At 34.6% G+C, this 18,249-nt stretch overlaps 1 protein-coding gene across 1 annotated transcript in view; it reads left to right on the forward strand.

The window, feature by feature from the left end:
• TPR (translocated promoter region, nuclear basket protein) overlaps positions 1-18,249 on the forward strand; it is a 59,583-nt gene that overhangs the window by 9,604 nt on the left and 31,730 nt on the right. Inside the window, exons 11-27 of the mRNA XM_070473937.1 lie at positions 658-798; positions 1,131-1,222; positions 1,474-1,671; positions 4,228-4,335; positions 5,320-5,546; positions 6,210-6,373; positions 6,830-6,957; positions 7,044-7,192; positions 8,193-8,355; positions 9,495-9,629; positions 10,161-10,301; positions 13,357-13,522; positions 14,579-14,745; positions 15,324-15,476; positions 15,901-16,017; positions 17,561-17,764; positions 17,875-18,059. Coding sequence (XP_070330038.1) covers positions 658-798; positions 1,131-1,222; positions 1,474-1,671; positions 4,228-4,335; positions 5,320-5,546; positions 6,210-6,373; positions 6,830-6,957; positions 7,044-7,192; positions 8,193-8,355; positions 9,495-9,629; positions 10,161-10,301; positions 13,357-13,522; positions 14,579-14,745; positions 15,324-15,476; positions 15,901-16,017; positions 17,561-17,764; positions 17,875-18,059 — 2,638 coding nt within the window. The remainder of the gene's footprint in view (positions 1-657; positions 799-1,130; positions 1,223-1,473; positions 1,672-4,227; positions 4,336-5,319; positions 5,547-6,209; positions 6,374-6,829; positions 6,958-7,043; positions 7,193-8,192; positions 8,356-9,494; positions 9,630-10,160; positions 10,302-13,356; positions 13,523-14,578; positions 14,746-15,323; positions 15,477-15,900; positions 16,018-17,560; positions 17,765-17,874; positions 18,060-18,249) is intronic.

Here is an 18,249-nt window from a genome sequence, read left to right on the forward strand (position 1 = left end):
TTAACTGTATTAGGGACAAAATTTGATATATAAGAAAGATACGTAGATCAAATTTTAAATTCTGTTTCAGCAAATAGTATATTTGAAAACATAGGTAGCTAATGTTTTTCTGTTTTTTGCATCTAATAGCCTTATATGTGTTCTGATTTCTAATAGGAAGTTTTTCTTCCATTTTTGAAACATTTACTTTGATATATATTAATACATATCAGTTTATAGTTTGGGTACTGTCTTAATCCATAAGTAAGTCTTATTTTTAAGTTATTTGTAAAGTCTTTGGTTTTCTTCTATACTTGCTTTTTTTTAAACGTAAATTATTTATGTATGATCTTTCCCAGTTATTTCTTGTGTTCTAGACATCTAAGATCAGATTAAGCCAAAAAAGATACTTAGAGCCACTGTTTTACAGTTTGAGTTCCCCTAGTTCCCTACTTTTACAAAAGAGATAGCAAAAGAAGAAATAGATTCACTAGGCCATACACCTCAGAAATTATAAGTGCATTAAGAGCTTCCATTGAGTAATAACTATCAACCACAGCGTCTGTAGAATTTAATATTGTCTGCTGAAGGGAAAAATGATGATTATTCTATTACATTTTATAAACTCAAAAGATTTTAATTATGTTTTTGGTTATTCTGTCTCTATAATGTTGTTAGCCAGTAAAGGATTTCAAGAACATATCATAGAGGTGGAAGAATCTAAAGATCGAATGGAAAAAGAAATGCTTGAGAAAATAAGGAAATTAGAGAAGGAATTAGAGAATGCAAATGACCTGCTCTCTGCCACAAAACGTAAAGGTATGGGTTAGTAGACGGCTTATTAAAGGCTAGAAATACTAGAGCTTTCCTACGTAGTCCTCGCTGAACTTCACTAATAGTGTCTCTTATTTTCAGGTATAAGTACCACTTGATCACACATGATTGTTAGTTTCCAGAATAGTTTAACTATTAATGCTGCATTGCTTTTAGAATTGGGTTAAATAATTATTTGTCGTCATATTTTAAAGTCTTCATAGGAATTCATACATAATGTACAGTAGGTGTCACTTTCTGCTTGTTTTGTAAAAAACACTAGTGGTTTTAGTTTGACATTTTCGAGAAGCATACTGGATTTCCGTGTGTCGGCACAGGGGCCATCTTATCTGAAGAAGAGCTTGCAGCCATGTCTCCTACGGCAGCAGCTGTAGCCAAGATAGTGAAGCCTGGCATGAAGTTAACTGAGGTAAGAATGATCTCAAATCTTGTTGTTTTCCATCAGCAAAAAGTGTTCAGACCTCTGTGACACTTACTCCCCCCAAAATTTATTCTCATTGTTTAATGATTAATGGATCGTTTTAGGGAAGGCTTTCTTGGTTCCTGTTTCTTTGCAACATATAGTAAACATTTCTATCTTGTGTAATTGCTGATGAATGTTTGTAAAGAAGCTATACAGGCTGTATTATGCTTGGCTTCAAATGATCTCTCTTCTTTCAGCTGTATAATGCTTATGTGGAAACTCAGGATCAGCTGCTTTTGGAGAAACTAGAAAACAAAAGAATTAATAAGTATCTAGATGAAATAGTGAAAGAAGTTGAAGCCAAAGCGCCAATTTTGAAACGCCAACGTGAGGAGTATGAGCGTGCACAGAAAGCTGTGGCAAGTTTATCTGTTAAGCTTGAACAAGCTATGAAGGTTAGTTCCATTCCTAAATTTTAACTGTAGAAAAAATACATAGGAGAAATAATTTACTAAGGAGGATGGTTCTTCCTAAGAAATAAAGAATTTACCTCTAAAACTAATTGCTTTTTCAATAGTAGGGTAATTGTATATTTTCAAGCTTGTCATTGCGTTATTAAACATCTCTAATTGCAAAATGTTTTATCTTTATTCAGCAAACATTGAAAACCTTAGCATTTTTTAAGACATTTGGGATGTTTTCTGTAGGGTTCTCTAGTGGATGATAAATAGCCACAATCTCTTTTTGTAATAGAACTTTTCTAAATTTAGTAATGATCATTTTTTGTCAGACAGTTCTGATATTCTCTCTGGATATGATAATGCTGTTTGTTGAAAAGAACTCCTTTATAAAAATATCATTTCACAGTTTGGCAAATCTTCACATACACTATTTTGTTACTGTTCCTCTGTGTATTGGAAGTACCAAGGAAGTCTGAGGATATTCTTTATTTCTTTAGATTCTTTTTTAATAGATATTGGTTTAAGAAGAGTGTTTGTATGCTGGCTTCCCAGGTGGTGCTAGTGGTAAAGAACCTGCCTGTCAGTGCAGGATGCATAAGAGACGCGGGTTCAATCCCTGGATTGGGAAGATTCCCTAGAGAACAGCATGGCAACCCACTCCAATATTCTAGCCTGGAGAATCCCATGGACAGAGGAGCCTTGTGGGCTACAGTCCATAGAGTCACAAAGAGTTGGACACTACTACACTACTGAAACAACTTAGCATGCACATGTGCACAATGTTTTATTAAGATACAGCTGTTAATATTACTGAGAAATATTTGAGAGTTATTAAACAAATTTTATTGAAGGAAATCAGTTAAATCAATTTGTATGTGCTGAATAGTAGAAATGAATCTCTGTGTTTTGTGTGTGTGTGTTAGTCACTCAATCTGTCCAACTCTTTACGACCCCATCACGGTAGCCCACCAGGCTCCTCTGTTCATGGAATTCTCCAGGCAGGAATACTGGAGTGTGTAGTCATTACCTTCTCCAGAGGATCTTCCTGACCCAGGGATCGAACCCAAGTCTTCTGCATTGCAGGCAGATTCTTTACCATCTGAGCCACCAGGGAAGCCCAAATGTGCCTTAATTTGACTTAAACTTTTATTGCTGTTGTTATTACAGTTTAGATGTCAATTTAAATCAGGGTGTCTAATGGTCTCTTTTTCCTGAATCACATCATGTCTAGCAGTCTTGCCTTGAGAGAATATGGGGCGTTAAGACACACCCCGGCCCCTCTGGTGTGGTTTAAAAAGAGGTCCTCTGGATCTGCTTGACTTGCTCATTGTTGAAAGTGAGCATTTTACCTGAAGCTTATTGTCTGAGGAGGCAGTATAGTGGGGCTTAAGAATCAGGTAATAGCGGCTGTTCACTGTGGGAAAACCTGTTAATTCATCACTAATGTGCAGGTATAGTAATAAATACAGATTTTTTTCATAACTTCCAAAAGCTTTAAAAATAATTTCAGTATCTTTTTTTGGTAGCTTAATCTTCTGTTTATAACATATATCATGTCCAGTCTAGATTCTGTGGTGCTCACTTCTCAGATTTCTAGAATTTTATAACCAAGTTACTTTCTTCCTTGACATCCTAATTGATCCCAGTTTGAACTTAGTAGGTTTGTGTCATTACCATTTTTCATGAATATTTGCCTGCTTCATTTTGTCTCATACTTGTTCCTACTGAAATTGGTTTATCCTTTTACTTTGAGGGCATTGTGCTCAGAGGCACTTGAAACACCAGGATAAATACAAGCCATCTTTCACTTGTATAGTATCTGTAACAATACATACTTTGTGAAACAATACGTATTACGTGAGAACAGTGCATTAAGAAGCAAAGTTTATATGAATTGGAGATAAAACATAAGATTTCAAAGATACTTTGTGCTTACATCAGGCTCCTTAAAACGGAGCTTAGGGACTTACATCAAGCCCCTAAATCCCTAATAATACTGTGATGCAAAACGTTACTGCGATATGTTACCATTTTTCTTTTTTTTAACAGCCTTGTGACATTGGTTGCTGATTGTTTAAAATTAGTTCCCGATGCATTTTTTAATAAATCCAAGTCTTACCCAACATTTTTTGCTTTTAATACTTATTTCTAGATAGTATAATAATGATTATCACTGTAATGCAGTCCTTTGTTTTTGTCTTAGTAACAAAGTTTTTAGAGAGTGTTTGTTTGATCTCCAACATCTTTTGATAATATACTATGAATTTGGTGTGGCTGTAATATTTTGATTCAAGTTAACTTGGGGGGAACCCCCTTCATTATCATACGGTGATGAACATTATAATGTTGAGCTTATTTGAAATATTAAGAAATGTATTTGTATTTTTAAGAAATTTCTCTTTAGATGCTACTACATTATATAGAATATTTTAAAATTATAAGTTGATTACTGTGATAGTTGAGCACTGTGTACTTTTGTTATTTGTGTAATTGCTGTTTGTATGCATCTTAGAAGAAAATACAGAATTTTCACTTGACTTCATTTTAAAGGAGATTCAGCGATTGCAGGAGGACACAGATAAAGCCAATAAACATTCATCTGTGCTTGAAAGAGACAACCAAAGAATGGAAGTACAAATAAAAGATCTTTCACAACAGGTTAGTTTTTTGTTTCTTTTCCTATTTTATTTTGTTTTTTCCTGAACTGACTGCCTAGTAATGTTTGTTTCCAGGTATGTAAGATAGAACTAGTACATATGAAATTCTCAACTGAGAGAACTGCTCTAAATGAATTGCAGTCTAATCATTGTTTATTCTTAGCCCCTCCCTTTTTTCTTTTCTTTAAGTGTTTGATAAGTTTTCAGTTTGAAGATAACTGGTTGTAATTAATGAAATAATTCAAAGATAAAAGAGTTATCTTCCCACAGTTCAAGTCCCAGAGTTATCAGACTGGTGTGTATTCTTTCACATCTTATATGTACAGATACATGTGAGCATATATGAACATACGTAAGCATTCTTTGTTTTTACTGAAATAAAATCACTTATTTTGTATATGCATCTGTAAGTGCATTCCCCTAACACGGTTTTTTTTTTTTTTTAGCTGATTAAGTTTGGAGATGTAGATCTGTTTTGTTCATATATTTTACCCTAATTTTGTACGTAGAATGACTGAACAACAACAAATACACAAACACAAATATAGATAAAAATTTCACGTGAATGAAGTTAGCATCTACTTCCCATGCTCCCCTTCTGCCCCACTGTGTAATACATATCTGAGCATGCAAGTGCAAGTGTGCAGACACAGTGGGTATATGTTTCTGAGTGTTTTACATGCTCATTGTTTTACAAAAATGGAACCATGCCTCTGGGATTATAATTTGACTTCTTTTTTAAAAATAACGATTTTTATTACATACTTTTCATAGAAATGAGAAATAATTTTTCCAGTTAAGATTTTCTTTATTTACTTCTTAATATCTAAAATGATAAGCTTGAAAATTAGTTTTTTTAAGATAATTTAATACTCTGTCAAAGGTGTTCGTAAAGTAACCTTGTCATTTGAAAATTTTCACTTCTAAACATTTCCAAAGTCACAACCAATGCTATTTGATAACATTAAAACTTTTTTTTTTTTAGATTAGAGTGCTTCTGATGGAACTTGAAGAAGCGAGGGGTAACCATGTAATCCGTGATGAGGAAGTAAGCTCTGCTGATATAAGTAGTTCATCTGAAGTAATATCACAGCATCTGGTATCTTATAGAAACATTGAAGAGCTTCAACAGCAAAACCAGCGTCTCTTAGTGGCCCTTCGGGAACTTGGGGAAACCAGAGAAAGAGAAGAACAAGAAACAACTTCATCTAAGTACGCAATAGACTTACTTTGGTTTATTCAGCAAACATTTATTGAAAACTTTTTGTGTGCTTTAAACAGTACTGGATATTGGGAATAGAGTGATTTAGGAGAAAAAAATAAAATCAAGCAACCGTATTGCTGAAAAATTCTACTCTCAAGGACCCCAGTTTTTGGATGAGATGGCTAGTAAGTGAGATAATAAGATCAATAAATAGATTATTTTAGTTCAGTGTGATTTGTGCAGTAATAGAGAAAAGCATTTCATGAGAGTGTAGAGGTGTGAGACCCAGCCTAGATTTGGGGGAACAGACCTGGCTTCATGAAGAAGATATTTAAGAATAACTCAAAGGAAAGAATCTTTTGAAATAATGGTTTTGTTGCTAGAGAAGGAGGAATGGCTATGAAAGCAAGAAGATTGGAATTTGGACTCAGTGGAATTGGTTTGATTTCTGCAAACAAATTTTTCAGATGACCTTGTTGAGTACCTGAGTCCTATGTAGTGGGGGTTTTAAAAGCTATTCTTAAAATAGCAACAAAAGAAGGAAAGGATAAGAGAGATGAAAATACTATGCTTAATGACAGGCGATAAAATGCTTAGTCAGTTTACAGTAGAAATTATAACTGCCTCTCAATCTCAGTCCTGTTAAATAGACTTGATTTATTTTCCTGCAGAATTTCTGAGCTTCAGGCCAAACTTGAGAACGCCCTCACTGAATTGGAACAACTCCGTGAATCACGGCAACATCAAATGCAGCTTGTTGATTCTATAGTTCGTCAGCGTGATATGTACCGAATTTTGTTGTCACAGACAACAGGAGTTGCCATTCCTTTACAGGGTAGGAGTTTTTATATGTTATCTTAAAAGTTTCCAAGTATTTCTGGGAAGTATTTCTGAAATGTATATTAGGGAATGGATTTTGCTACATAAGCAATGTCTACTCTAATGATGATAACTTCAAATGTGGCTACCATGTATGAGTGATTGTAATACATCATCAGTTCTAAAATACACCATTATTTTAGGTAAGGGAAATGCTGATCATTGTTGCAAAGGATGTGTCTGAGAGTCAATGAATTATATTACTTATTTTTGTTACGTTTTAACATTTAGCCTGCAAAAATTACCTTTATTTAACTAGAAGTCATAAATAATTGTAGTAAGTTATTTAGTGGGTTTTTTGTTTCATAATTTCTGTAATCTTGTGGTTTAATTTAAATAAGTCAGCCTATTGACTTCTGATAATGATGTATTTTGTGAAGAGGTGTTACATCATTCTTTTACATTTCTGAAGCTTCAAGCTTAGATGATATTTCTCTTGTGTCAACTCCAAAACGTTCAAGTACATCACAGACTGCTTCCACTCCTGCTCCAGTGATTGAGCCAGCAGAGGCTATAGAAGCTAAGGCTGCACTTAAACAGGTAAAATACCCCTAACTTGACACCTTTATCTTGAGTCACATTTTTGAGAACATGGACTGTCATCTAATAATTTCTCTAATATTTAGCTGCAGGAAATTTTTGAGAACTACAAAACAGAAAAGGCAGATAATGAAAAAATGCAGAATGAGCAGCTTGAGAAACTTCAGGAGCAAGTCACAGATTTGCGATCACAAAATACAAAAATCTCTACCCAGCTAGATTTTGCTTCTAAACGGTAAATTTTCTTTTCAAAAGTTAAGTCTAAACATAATACTTGATACTCAGTGGAATCAAATTCGAGGGTTAGTTTGTGATATTACTTTTGTTGGTGGATTCTGATCCAGGTTGAGAAGTTACAGGGGTTCATTTTTCACTTTTGATTAATGATTCCTATGAATGTTACTAAGGGGTCCAGGTAAGTTTGTATAAGGAATGTTTCTGTTTTTCCTTCCTGAGATTAAAGGACTGCTATTTCCATAGGACTTAATTATTTTAATTAAGGAGGATAAGAGAAGTGTGAAAAATTTCATTCAACCTTTTCTAGTCTAGGTAGAAGAGAAGCAGGCACTAGAGTTAATTTTGGGAAAATTGACTTTTTTGGTCACTTGCAGAGGAATAACAGTAAATTTCATTCCGTAGTTAACAGATCCTTTGAATAGTTGTCAGTTTATCAAGTTAGGAAAATCTTATTTCTTTGTATACTACATGATCAGACTGTTCTTGCAAGTATGACCACAGTCTCTGTAGTTTCCAGCAGTTTGATATCCCAGTAAAAGCACCATTTTCCCCCCATGTTGATATCTCTGGCTAGCCGCTTTCTAAGCTTTTAAGCACATAAGACATAAGCACATACAGCAATAAGGTGAAGAATTATAGATGGGAAAAAAAGGATTAACAAAGATCCGTCACTAACCATGCATTAATACCTTAAATTGCATACTGCATTGTGATGGGTTTCTTCCTGTATGAATGTTATATTGACATTATTTTGAATATGATTAAAGTGCTTGTACACGAGTACGATTAAAAAGTTAATTCAGCATGAAATACAGTGCTTACTCAGAATTTGAACTGAACTGCTAAACTTGGAGATTAGAAAAAAGAAGATTTTTACATTATTGCACGTCATATTTTTCATATTATCAGTCATTAAATTAAACTCTTGTGAAACTCAAGAAATTGAGCTAGGATACAGTATTTCATTTGCTTACAGGATTATTTTTCTTTCATATAAGTTATGAAATGCTTCAAGATAATGTAGAAGGATACCGTCGAGAAATAACATCCCTACATGAGAGAAATCAGAAACTCACTGCAACAACTCAGAAGCAGGAACAGATCATCAACACAATGACTCAGGATTTGAGAGGAGCTAACGAAAAGCTAGCTGTTGCAGAAGTGAGGCCAATTTCTGTCATTTGTCTTGTGTTATAAGTTGGATTTGACACTTATTTTTTAATTATAACTTTGATTTTACTGGTTGGTATAATGTAGATTTTTGAGGTTTGTGGATTATACATCCTTATCAAATAATTTCCTGGCATCCACCCGTCCATCAGAGCAGTTGGGTGGTCATTTCTAGTAAAAGAGGAAAGGGAGAGAAATTTGTTTTTCTGGGCTAAGATTTCTTTGGTTATAGCAAAGGTTATGGATGGATATTTTATCCATTCTTGCTCATTTCTAGTAAAAAAAACAGTATAAAAATTTCAATAGCATTGAACTCTGTTCCTGAATTGCAGCATAAATGTAAATGTCAATCAGAAATTGACAGTGCTTTCAAATTAAATTCTAAAGTCTTTGATGATAGATTGTCATAACAGTGTTTTGCTTTTTATTAACTTATTTCTCACAACTATTTAATCATTATTTATGATCTCGGTATAGTTATTCTCCCATTTTACTTATCGAAAAGTACTCAGACGCTAAGTAATTTGCCCGTTTAGGGGCCATCATGAGATACGAGTTGGTTGCGACTTAAAATCTAGCTTTTCTAATTCTGTTGGCTCTGTTATTTCTATCTTGTCCCCACCCCTTTGTGGAGAATAGACAGCAGCACTGTTTCAAACTGGTGGAGTAAGTTTTATGATTGATAGTTTTTGACTCATCCTGTAAATATGAATACTTTGAGGATACTGATTGTCAGCAACACCTTCTGTATCTGAGATTCAGAGGATACTCTTCATGGGGGAAAAAAGTTCAAATAGATAAGTCAGCACTCAAACAGATACTTAGAAGACAAGTTTAGTTTCTAAAACTTGCATAGTTTAATAGTATGCAGGTGTGACTATTGCATAGTTTTGCAATTTTGCCTCTTATACTCTGGCATTTTAGATTTTTTGTTGTTTTTTTAAAAGTCTTGATTTGCTCTACCAAAGATAATATAACTATTTGTGGTAATTGTAAGAATTTTTCCTGTGATTTATTGATATTTCCAATAATATTTGTTTCATAATTCAGTACATGAAACTTTTATATTGTGTTATTACATTTGACACATGTTTTTCAACATTTTTTCCTTAATTTGTTCTTGACTCAAGGTAAGAGCAGAAAACCTGAAAAAAGAAAAGGAAATGCTTAAATTGTCAGAAGTCCGTCTTTCTCAGCAAAGAGAATCTTTGTTGGCCGAGCAGAGAGGGCAAAACTTACTGCTTACTAATCTGCAGACAATTCAGGTAACCAAATAAAAAAGGGATAAGTAGAAAAAATTTTTTAAGTTAAATTTGAATAATTTTAACATTATGTTCTCTCAGTTTTCTTAATGAGAACATTTATGTCATTTTTGTCATGCATTGCGATGATCATTGAATTTTGAAGTTTTTAAATAAATTTTAAATAAAACATTGAAAGAGAACTGACTGAAGCCAGGCAATTGGCAGTTTTGATCCTCAGGTCTATATTTGCAGAGTCCTTCCTATACAGTTTAATTGTTTACAAGATTAAACCTTTGGTTTATATTCTTCAAAACGTCAAGAAATCTGGCTATGGTAATATAGTTCTTATTTTCCCTGTTAAATAGATGTTTTACTATGGAAAATGTCAAAATATCTTCTTGGTAAATGTTTTAAATCTTAACTGCTTCATATAGAAATGAGTTGTATTCCTGTAATTTCCAGTTGCCTTTGCTTTTTTGTTGTTGTTGTTCATTTGTTTTTACTTTTTTCTTAAGTATAACCAAAATCTTTTTTTTGTTGTTTTAACCCTAGGGAATATTAGAGCGATCTGAAACAGAAACCAAACAAAGGCTTAGTAGCCAGATAGAAAAACTGGAACATGAAATATCTCATCTAAAGAAGAAGTTGGAGAATGAGGTGGAACAGAGACATACACTTACTAGAAATCTGGATGTGAGTCTTATCAGTGTTCTGAATTTCTGTAGAATATTTATGTTTAAAAATCAAGCTCATGTTGAAGCATAGTCTTGAAGAGATCTCTTACAGACTCTTAAGTTTTTCTTGCCTTTTTGTATGCCTAGTAATTTTTCATTGAGTGCCATAACATTATGAGTTTTATCCTGAGGGGTGCCAGATATTTTGTTTTCTTTAAATCTTGAGCTTTGTCCTGGACTGCAATTAAGTTAGCTGAAAATAGAAAATAGTTTGATTCTCTTGAGTCTGTTTTTTATGATTTATTAGGCAGGCTCAACTTTAAGGGTAAAAAATAGAGACAAATAGATTCAAGGGATTTAGATTTGATAGTGCCTAAAGAATTATGGAAGACGTTCATCAAAAACCACTATAATATTGTAAAGTAATTAGCCTCCAACTAATAAAAATAAATGAAAAAAAAAATTTTTTAATTAAAAAAAAAAAGAAAATAGCAAAAAAAAAGAGGTTCGTGACATTGTACAGGAGGCAGTGATCAAGACCATCCCCAAGAAAAAGAAATGCAAAAAGGCAAAATGGTTTTCTGAGGAGGCCTTACAAATAGCTGAGAAAAGAAGCTAAAGACAAAGGAGAAAAGGAAAGATACACCCATTTTAATGCAAAGTTACAAAGAATAGCAAGGAGAGATAAGAAAGCCTTCCTCAGGGATCAGTGCAAAGAATTAGAGGCAAACAATAGAATGTGAAAGATTAGAGATCTCTTCAAGAAAATTAGAGATGCCAAGGGAGCATTTCGTGCAAAGATGGGCTCAATAAAAGACAGAAATGGTATGGACCTAACAGAAGCAGAAGATATTAAAAAGAGGTGGCAAGAATACCCAGAAGAACTATACCAAAAAGATCTTCCATGACCCAGTTAACCATGATGATGTGATCACTGACCTAGAGCAACGTCTAGTGGGCCTTGGGAAACACTACTACAAACAAAGCTAGTGGAGGTGATGGAATTCCAGTTGAGCTATTTCAAATCCTAAAAGATGATGCTGTTAAAGTGCTGCACTCAATATGCCAGAAAATTTGGAAAACTCGGCACTGGCCAGGGGACTGGAGAAGGTCAATTTTCATTCCAGTCCCAAAGAAAGGCAATACCAAAGAATGTCCAAACTGCCACACAATTGCACTCATCTTACATGCTAGCAAAGTAATGCTCAAAATTCTCCAAGCCAGGCTTCAACAGTATGTGAACCGTGAACTTCCAGATGTTCAAGCTGGATTTAGAAAAGGCAGTGGAACCAGAGATCAAATTGCCAACATCCGCTGGATCATCGAAAAAGCAAAGGAGTTCCAGAAAAACATCTACTTTTGCTTTATTGACTATGCCAAGGTCTTTGACTGTGTGGATCACAGCAAGCTATAGAAAATTCTTCAAGAGATGTGAATACCAGACCACCTGACCTGCCTCCTGAGAAATCTGTATGCAGGTCAAGAAGCAGCAGTTAGAACTGGACATGGAATGGCACAATGGTTCCAAATCAGGAAAGGAGTACGTCAAGGCTGTACATTGTCACCCTGCTTGTTTAGCTTATATGCAGAGTACATCATGCGAAATGCTGGGCTGGATGAACCACAAGCTGGGATCAAGATTGCTGAGAGAAATATCAATAACCTCAGATACGCAGATGACACCACCCTTACGGCAGAAAGTGAAGAGGCACTGAAGAGCCTCTTGATGAAAGTGAGAGAGGAGGGTAAAAATGTTGGCTTAAAACTCAACATTCAGAAAACTAAGATCACAGCATCTGGTCCCATCACTTTATGGCAAATAGTTGGGGAAACAGTGAGAGATTTTACTTGTGGGGGCTCCAAAATCACTGCAGATGGTGACTGCAGCCATGAAATTAAAAGACGCTTGCTCCTTGGAAGAAAAGCTATGACCAACCTAGACAGCATATTAAAAAGCAGAGACATTATTTTGCCGACAAAGGTTCGTCTAGTCAGAGCTATTGTTTATCCAGTAGTCATGTATGGATGTGAGAGTTGGACTATTAAAAAAGCTGAGTGCCGAAGAATTGATGCTTTTGAACTGTGGTGTTGGAGAAGACTCTTGAGAGTACCTTGGACTGCAAGGAGATCCAAACAGTCCATCTTAAAGGAAATCAGTCCTGAATATTCATTGGACAGACTGATGTTGAAGCTGAAACCCCAATATTTTGGCCACCTGATGTGAGGAACTGATTCATTTGAAAAGACCCTGATGCTGGGAAAGATTGAAGGTGAGAGGAGAAGGGGACAACAGTTGGATGAGGTGGTTGGATGGCATCACCGACTCAATGGACATGAGTTTGAGTAAGCTCCGGGAGTTGGTGATAAACAAGGAAACCTGGCGTGCTGCAGTCCATGGGGTTGCAAAGAGTCGACTGAGCGACTGAACTGAGCCAAGGCAGTGTCTTCCTGAGTTCTAGTCCCAGAGTCCAGTGAATTAAGAGCTTTTTCAGTCAGGCTGCTGGAAACAGGCTTTATTCCTGACTTGCTCTGAGGACCAGAGAGTCTTCGGTCTTCAGACCACTCCAGTGCCTGTGTGATTCTTTATGCTGCCTGGGGCATTTTCACAGGCATGCACTGATCACTCTTTTGCTGAATATTCAAGAAGGGATTCTGTGCAAGTCTTCACTGTACTCTGTCTGGGCAGCTCTCATCTCTGATTATCTGTCTGTCTGATGAATTCAAGCTGGTTTAGCCTTCTTCTCTGAGTTCTATGTTCCCGGTTCATGGAATCTGTGGCCTCATTTACCTTTCCCTGTGCCATAGCCTGGACACTCTTCAATCAATGATCAATAAGCTGAGAAACTGTAGGGCTCATCTCTTCTGTTTCCTGTCTCTGTTGTTTTGAAGCGTTTTGTCTGTTTTTTGTTGTTGATTTTTTTTTTTTTTTGGTTGTTTCAGTTCAGAAGTTAAATATCAGTTCTGTTGCTCTGTTTTAGCCGGTTTAAAAGTTGTGCATAAAGGTAACTTGAACTTCTAGTTACTTAAGAACTGAAAGATAGTGTTTGTAGGGTTAATGTATTTTTTTCTTATAGGTTCAGCTTTTAGATACAAAGAGACAGCTGGATACTGAGACAAATCTTCATCTTAACACAAAAGAACTGTTAAAAAATGCTCAAAAGGAAATTGCTACATTGAAACAGCACCTCAGTAATATGGAAGTCCAACTTGCTTCTCAGTCTTCACAGAGAACTGGTAAAGGTAAATAATTAAGTAGGCTGATGAAAGTACCTCTTTCGGTTTGTAACATATCCTATAAATAAATAGCCTTTTTTTTTCATTGATACTAACAAAAGATTTAAACAAAACAAAAACTTTACTCTTCATACAGTAAAGCCCAGTTTCCCACCTAAATTAATAAATGCACAGACTTGAGAGATTCAGAATAGTTGTACATACGGCAGCTGACCGAGATATGCTTTTAGTTTTCCTGTTATTGAAACCATTTCGTTGATGCTTTAAGAATGTTTCTCTTGTGGAGGGTTGATAATTTGAATTTTTAACTCTCCCTTTTGAGATGAAGTTATTTGCTAAATTTGTAATGATAAGGCTAACTTACAGAAATCATGGATTTGTTTGATCTCTTTAGAGCAGTATTCCTAATCTTTGCTCATTGACCGCTGCAGGGAAAAGGTTTGTTTCATTAGATTTTGCTACTCTTTGTCAATACATTATTTCAAATGCAAACCCATTGAGTCCAAGTAATCTTTCTACCTGGTCTTATTTATTTCTTAATACAGAAGAAATTTAAAACATAAATATACATGTGTATGTATGTGATATATATTGTGTATATATAATTTTCCAGTACTTCTTTCTTATTGTTATCATGTGGTAAGAAAACATTCCTTTTAATCTGTAATTTCTTCCTTTTCTGTGAATTTTAGAATGAAAATTATGCTAAATGTTTTAAGCTGTATGATTTTGGCATAAACATTGATTTAAATAAATTAAGAATGTTAATTTCTACAAGTAGCGATTTCAGTTTAGTGGAAATATTTTATATTATCTTTTAAATGCTTTTTAAAAACAAATATTTGTAACAGCAGAGTTCATATACTTAAACATTTTTGTTTTTAAAGAAATAACCTACTGATAGTAACCTGTTTTTATTATGGTATTCAGCATAGGTTGAAAAAGTTCTAGATAAATACGTCTACATCTCAGCCTTAATTCTAATTTCATAAATTCTTTAATAGCAGTCATCTTTAATATCATTTAAAATGTTAATTTTAAGAAAGCCGTTATATCTATTAGGTCAGCCTAGCAACAAAGAAGATATGGATGACCTTCTGAGCCAGCTAAGGCAGGCAGAAGAACAGGTGAATGACTTGAAGGAAAGACTCAAAACAAGCACTAGTAATGTGGAACAGTATCGTGCAATGGTTACTAGTTTGGAGGAATCCCTCAACAAAGAAAAACAGGTATATACAATTTTGAAATCAGTTTGCATGTACTTTTTTTTAAAGTTAGGATGTGTAAGGCACTGTCAAAGTGAGGGTTCAACTGGCATTGCACTTATCTCTTACAAGTGCTTAAGTCTAATAAACCAGATAGAACAAAAAAAATCACACTAAATTTGTAGAACATGGGAAGTATATTCCTGTGGAAAAAGTACAGATGAAATGCTGATGTGAGTGGATGGTAGGTGAGATTGTTTGTCTTTTGAGTATACATGACTTCCCAGGGGAGATGGCATTTTTGCCTTGAAGGAAAGCATCATTTGAATAGTAAAGGTCAGAAGTTATTCCTTGTAATAGGCACTATTATCTGAGACAGGAAGGCCAGTGTATTCCATTTGTGAATTTTAGTATGTTTTAAATTTAGCTTAGGCTAGTCTTGCCTTCTGAGATGGCCCACACAGTCTATGAACAGTTTCTCTCTAAATAAATCCCCTTCTTACCTATCAAAATAAATAAATTTAGCTTTGACTTGGGGAAAGTAATTGTATGATTTTAAGTGTATGTATTCTTTGTGCCCTACTGTTGGGTTGATGGTGAAGGTGACAGAAGAAGTACGTAAGAACATTGAAGTTCGCTTAAAAGAGTCAGCCGAATTTCAGACACAGCTGGAAAAGAAGTTGATGGAAGTAGAGAAGGAAAAACAGGAACTTCAGGATGACAAGAGAAAAGCCATAGAGAGCATGGAACAACAGGTAAATTAGGTTATTACCATACCAATCACTTTTTCTGTTGTAAGAATTTAGATTCTTTTATCTAGCTCATTAATTACCATTCAGTTATTCCCAGCAGATACTGATTGAACACATACCTTATATAACTATTTTAGTTTTATATTTTACTCTGGTCTGTACATGTTTCCTTTTGGATATTTGAGACTACTTTATGGTACTAGATATCAGTGTTTCTTTTCAGAAGCCTCTGCCTAAAAATTTACTTCTGTACACATTTTTAATAACATGGAGTGAATATAAGCCTGCAAAATGTGCACAGTATATCAGGTGATAAACTGTTTAAACTTAATAAGTCTTTGGACTACTTGTATTTTAAAAAACCTGACTTTGATAATTTTAGAGTAAATTTGCAGTTAACTCTTGGTTTTAATCTTGTTCAATTTAGTTATCTGAGTTAAAGAAAACACTCAATAGTGTTCAGAATGAAGTACAAGAAGCTCTTCAGAGAGCAGGCACAGCTTTGAGTAATGAACAGCACGCCAGACGGGACTGTCAGGAGCAAGTAAGTGTCACCCAGAGTCAGCTATTGGAAAGTGAGCTTTGATCTTAGGGCACAGTTCTTCAAGTATAGTAATGCATTTGGGGGATTGGTGCATTTTATAAAACATGCAAGTTATTTCCACTCTTGGGGCACTTGGAAAAAGATCAACTGAAAAGTATAGATGAAAGCTAAAAGTAAGGCCAGGTTTCTCCTTTGTCCAGAAGTAGAACACTCCTGTGAAAGCTGAAAATGACATAAAGTGAAGAAACAGTTACCTCAGGTCACATCTTCTTGATGGAAACACAGATTAAATGGAGATAAAACACAGACGCTCACAGTCCAAAGCTGTGACGGCTTGATGCTAAGATGCTGAGTGTAATTCCTGGGGAAGGAGCTTGGCGGTGCCCCTTTCACTACTCAGGGTGCTCACTGCCTCAAGAATGGCATCTACTAAGCAAATGTTGAACACTGTTTTCACTTTTCTGTAAAAGCAGTAGTCCTCTTTGGATTTCTTTTGTTTAGCAGAAACAGATACTAACCTAGGTCTTCCGTAAAAGCAAAGAGGCATATAGCAAATTTTGGAGAAAAAAAGAGATGTCTTTAGAGCAATGTCCATTAATAAAACAACATTGGTAAATGGAGAAAATATATAAAAATAGGAGTAGAAGATTAAACGTGTACTTGATCTCACTTGCAAGCATTCTTTCACTATTGCAGTGCTACACTAAGTCTAGTTGTAAAGCTTGTATAGACGAGATAGAGATACTTTTCCTCAGCAAAACAGGGATATTTTGAAAACATTGTTAATGAATTACTGAGCTTACACAGATTTTTATGCACCACTGTTTATAAGCTTTAGCAGTACAAAAGCACATTATTTAAGTATATATACACACATGCACACACACATATACATGATACTGCTTTTTATAGTTTGTTATGAATAAGAGATGATAAAACAATTCAGGAAAATGAGAATTATTGAAATGGTAGAATGGGAAAGGAATACATGTAAGGATATTGGTAACATTCTCATTTTTATGATTGGTGGTATGTTAATAGCATATTACTTAACATGCATAATATGTATATGTATCAGGATTATTTTAAAAATGGAGTACAAGGGAAAGTGCTTCACACTGAAGGTAAATTAGACAAAAATGAATTATCATTGACTTATTGCCAACCATTGTAATATTGGAAATTAGAATAAAAAAATGTATCTATAAAAAAAATGTATCCATGATTCAGTATTCAAATAGATTATTTTCATTTCCCTTTTTCACTTTGTGTGTATATATCCATATATTTTATGTAACTTAGTTATATTTAGTCTTTATTTCATAAAGTCTGTTCCAAGTTACTGCCTCATCTTTCTAAGTTTCATTTTGAACAGTTGTTTAACACTTCATCAAATAGGTACAGCATAATTTTTCATTATTCTCTTAAGTATTTTGGAACATTGAGATTGTGTTCACGTTTATTGCTATAAGTAACACAGTGTGCATCTTTTCAAAGACTGGCCTTATGGAATCTGTGTCAATGGGGCAATAATTCCTTTCAGGCTAAAATAGCTGTGGAAGCTCAGAATAAGTATGAGAGAGAATTGATGCTACATGCTGCTGATGTTGAAGCTCTCCAAGCTGCCAAGGAACAGGTTTCCAAAATGGCATCAGTGCGTCAGCATTTGGAAGAAACAGCCCAAAAAGCAGAATCACAGTTGTTGGAATGTAAAGCATCTTGGGAAGAGAGAGAGAGAATGTTAAAGGTATTGTTCATAATAGAATGTTCTGGGAAATTGAAAGGTTTGGTGTTTTTTATTGTTTTTTAACATACATTGGAAAATCTGCTATTATATGATAGACTCTTGGCTTATAGGATGAAGTTTCTAAAAGTGTGTCTCGCTGTGAAGATCTAGAAAAACAAAACAGGTTACTTCATGATCAGATTGAAAAATTAAGTGACAAAGTCGTTTCCTCAATGAAGGAAGGTGTACAAGGTCCATTGAATGTATCTCTCAGTGAAGAAGGAAAATCCCAAGAACAAATTTTAGAAATTCTCAGGTAAATCCAATATATTCTTAATGCTTTACTTCTATGATGAGCAACAATTATGAAGTTACACTGTACGTGTATAAATGAGGCCAGTGGAAATTATATGCTATTTAGGTAAATAAATATAAAGTTCATTTTGTCACATAGAGTCAGCAAACCCACTACCACCCAATTAGTGGTCACTTTCGACATTTAGACA

Source organism: Odocoileus virginianus, chromosome 11, assembly GCF_023699985.2.
Source record: "Odocoileus virginianus isolate 20LAN1187 ecotype Illinois chromosome 11, Ovbor_1.2, whole genome shotgun sequence".
Lineage (NCBI taxonomy): Eukaryota > Metazoa > Chordata > Mammalia > Artiodactyla > Cervidae > Odocoileus > Odocoileus virginianus.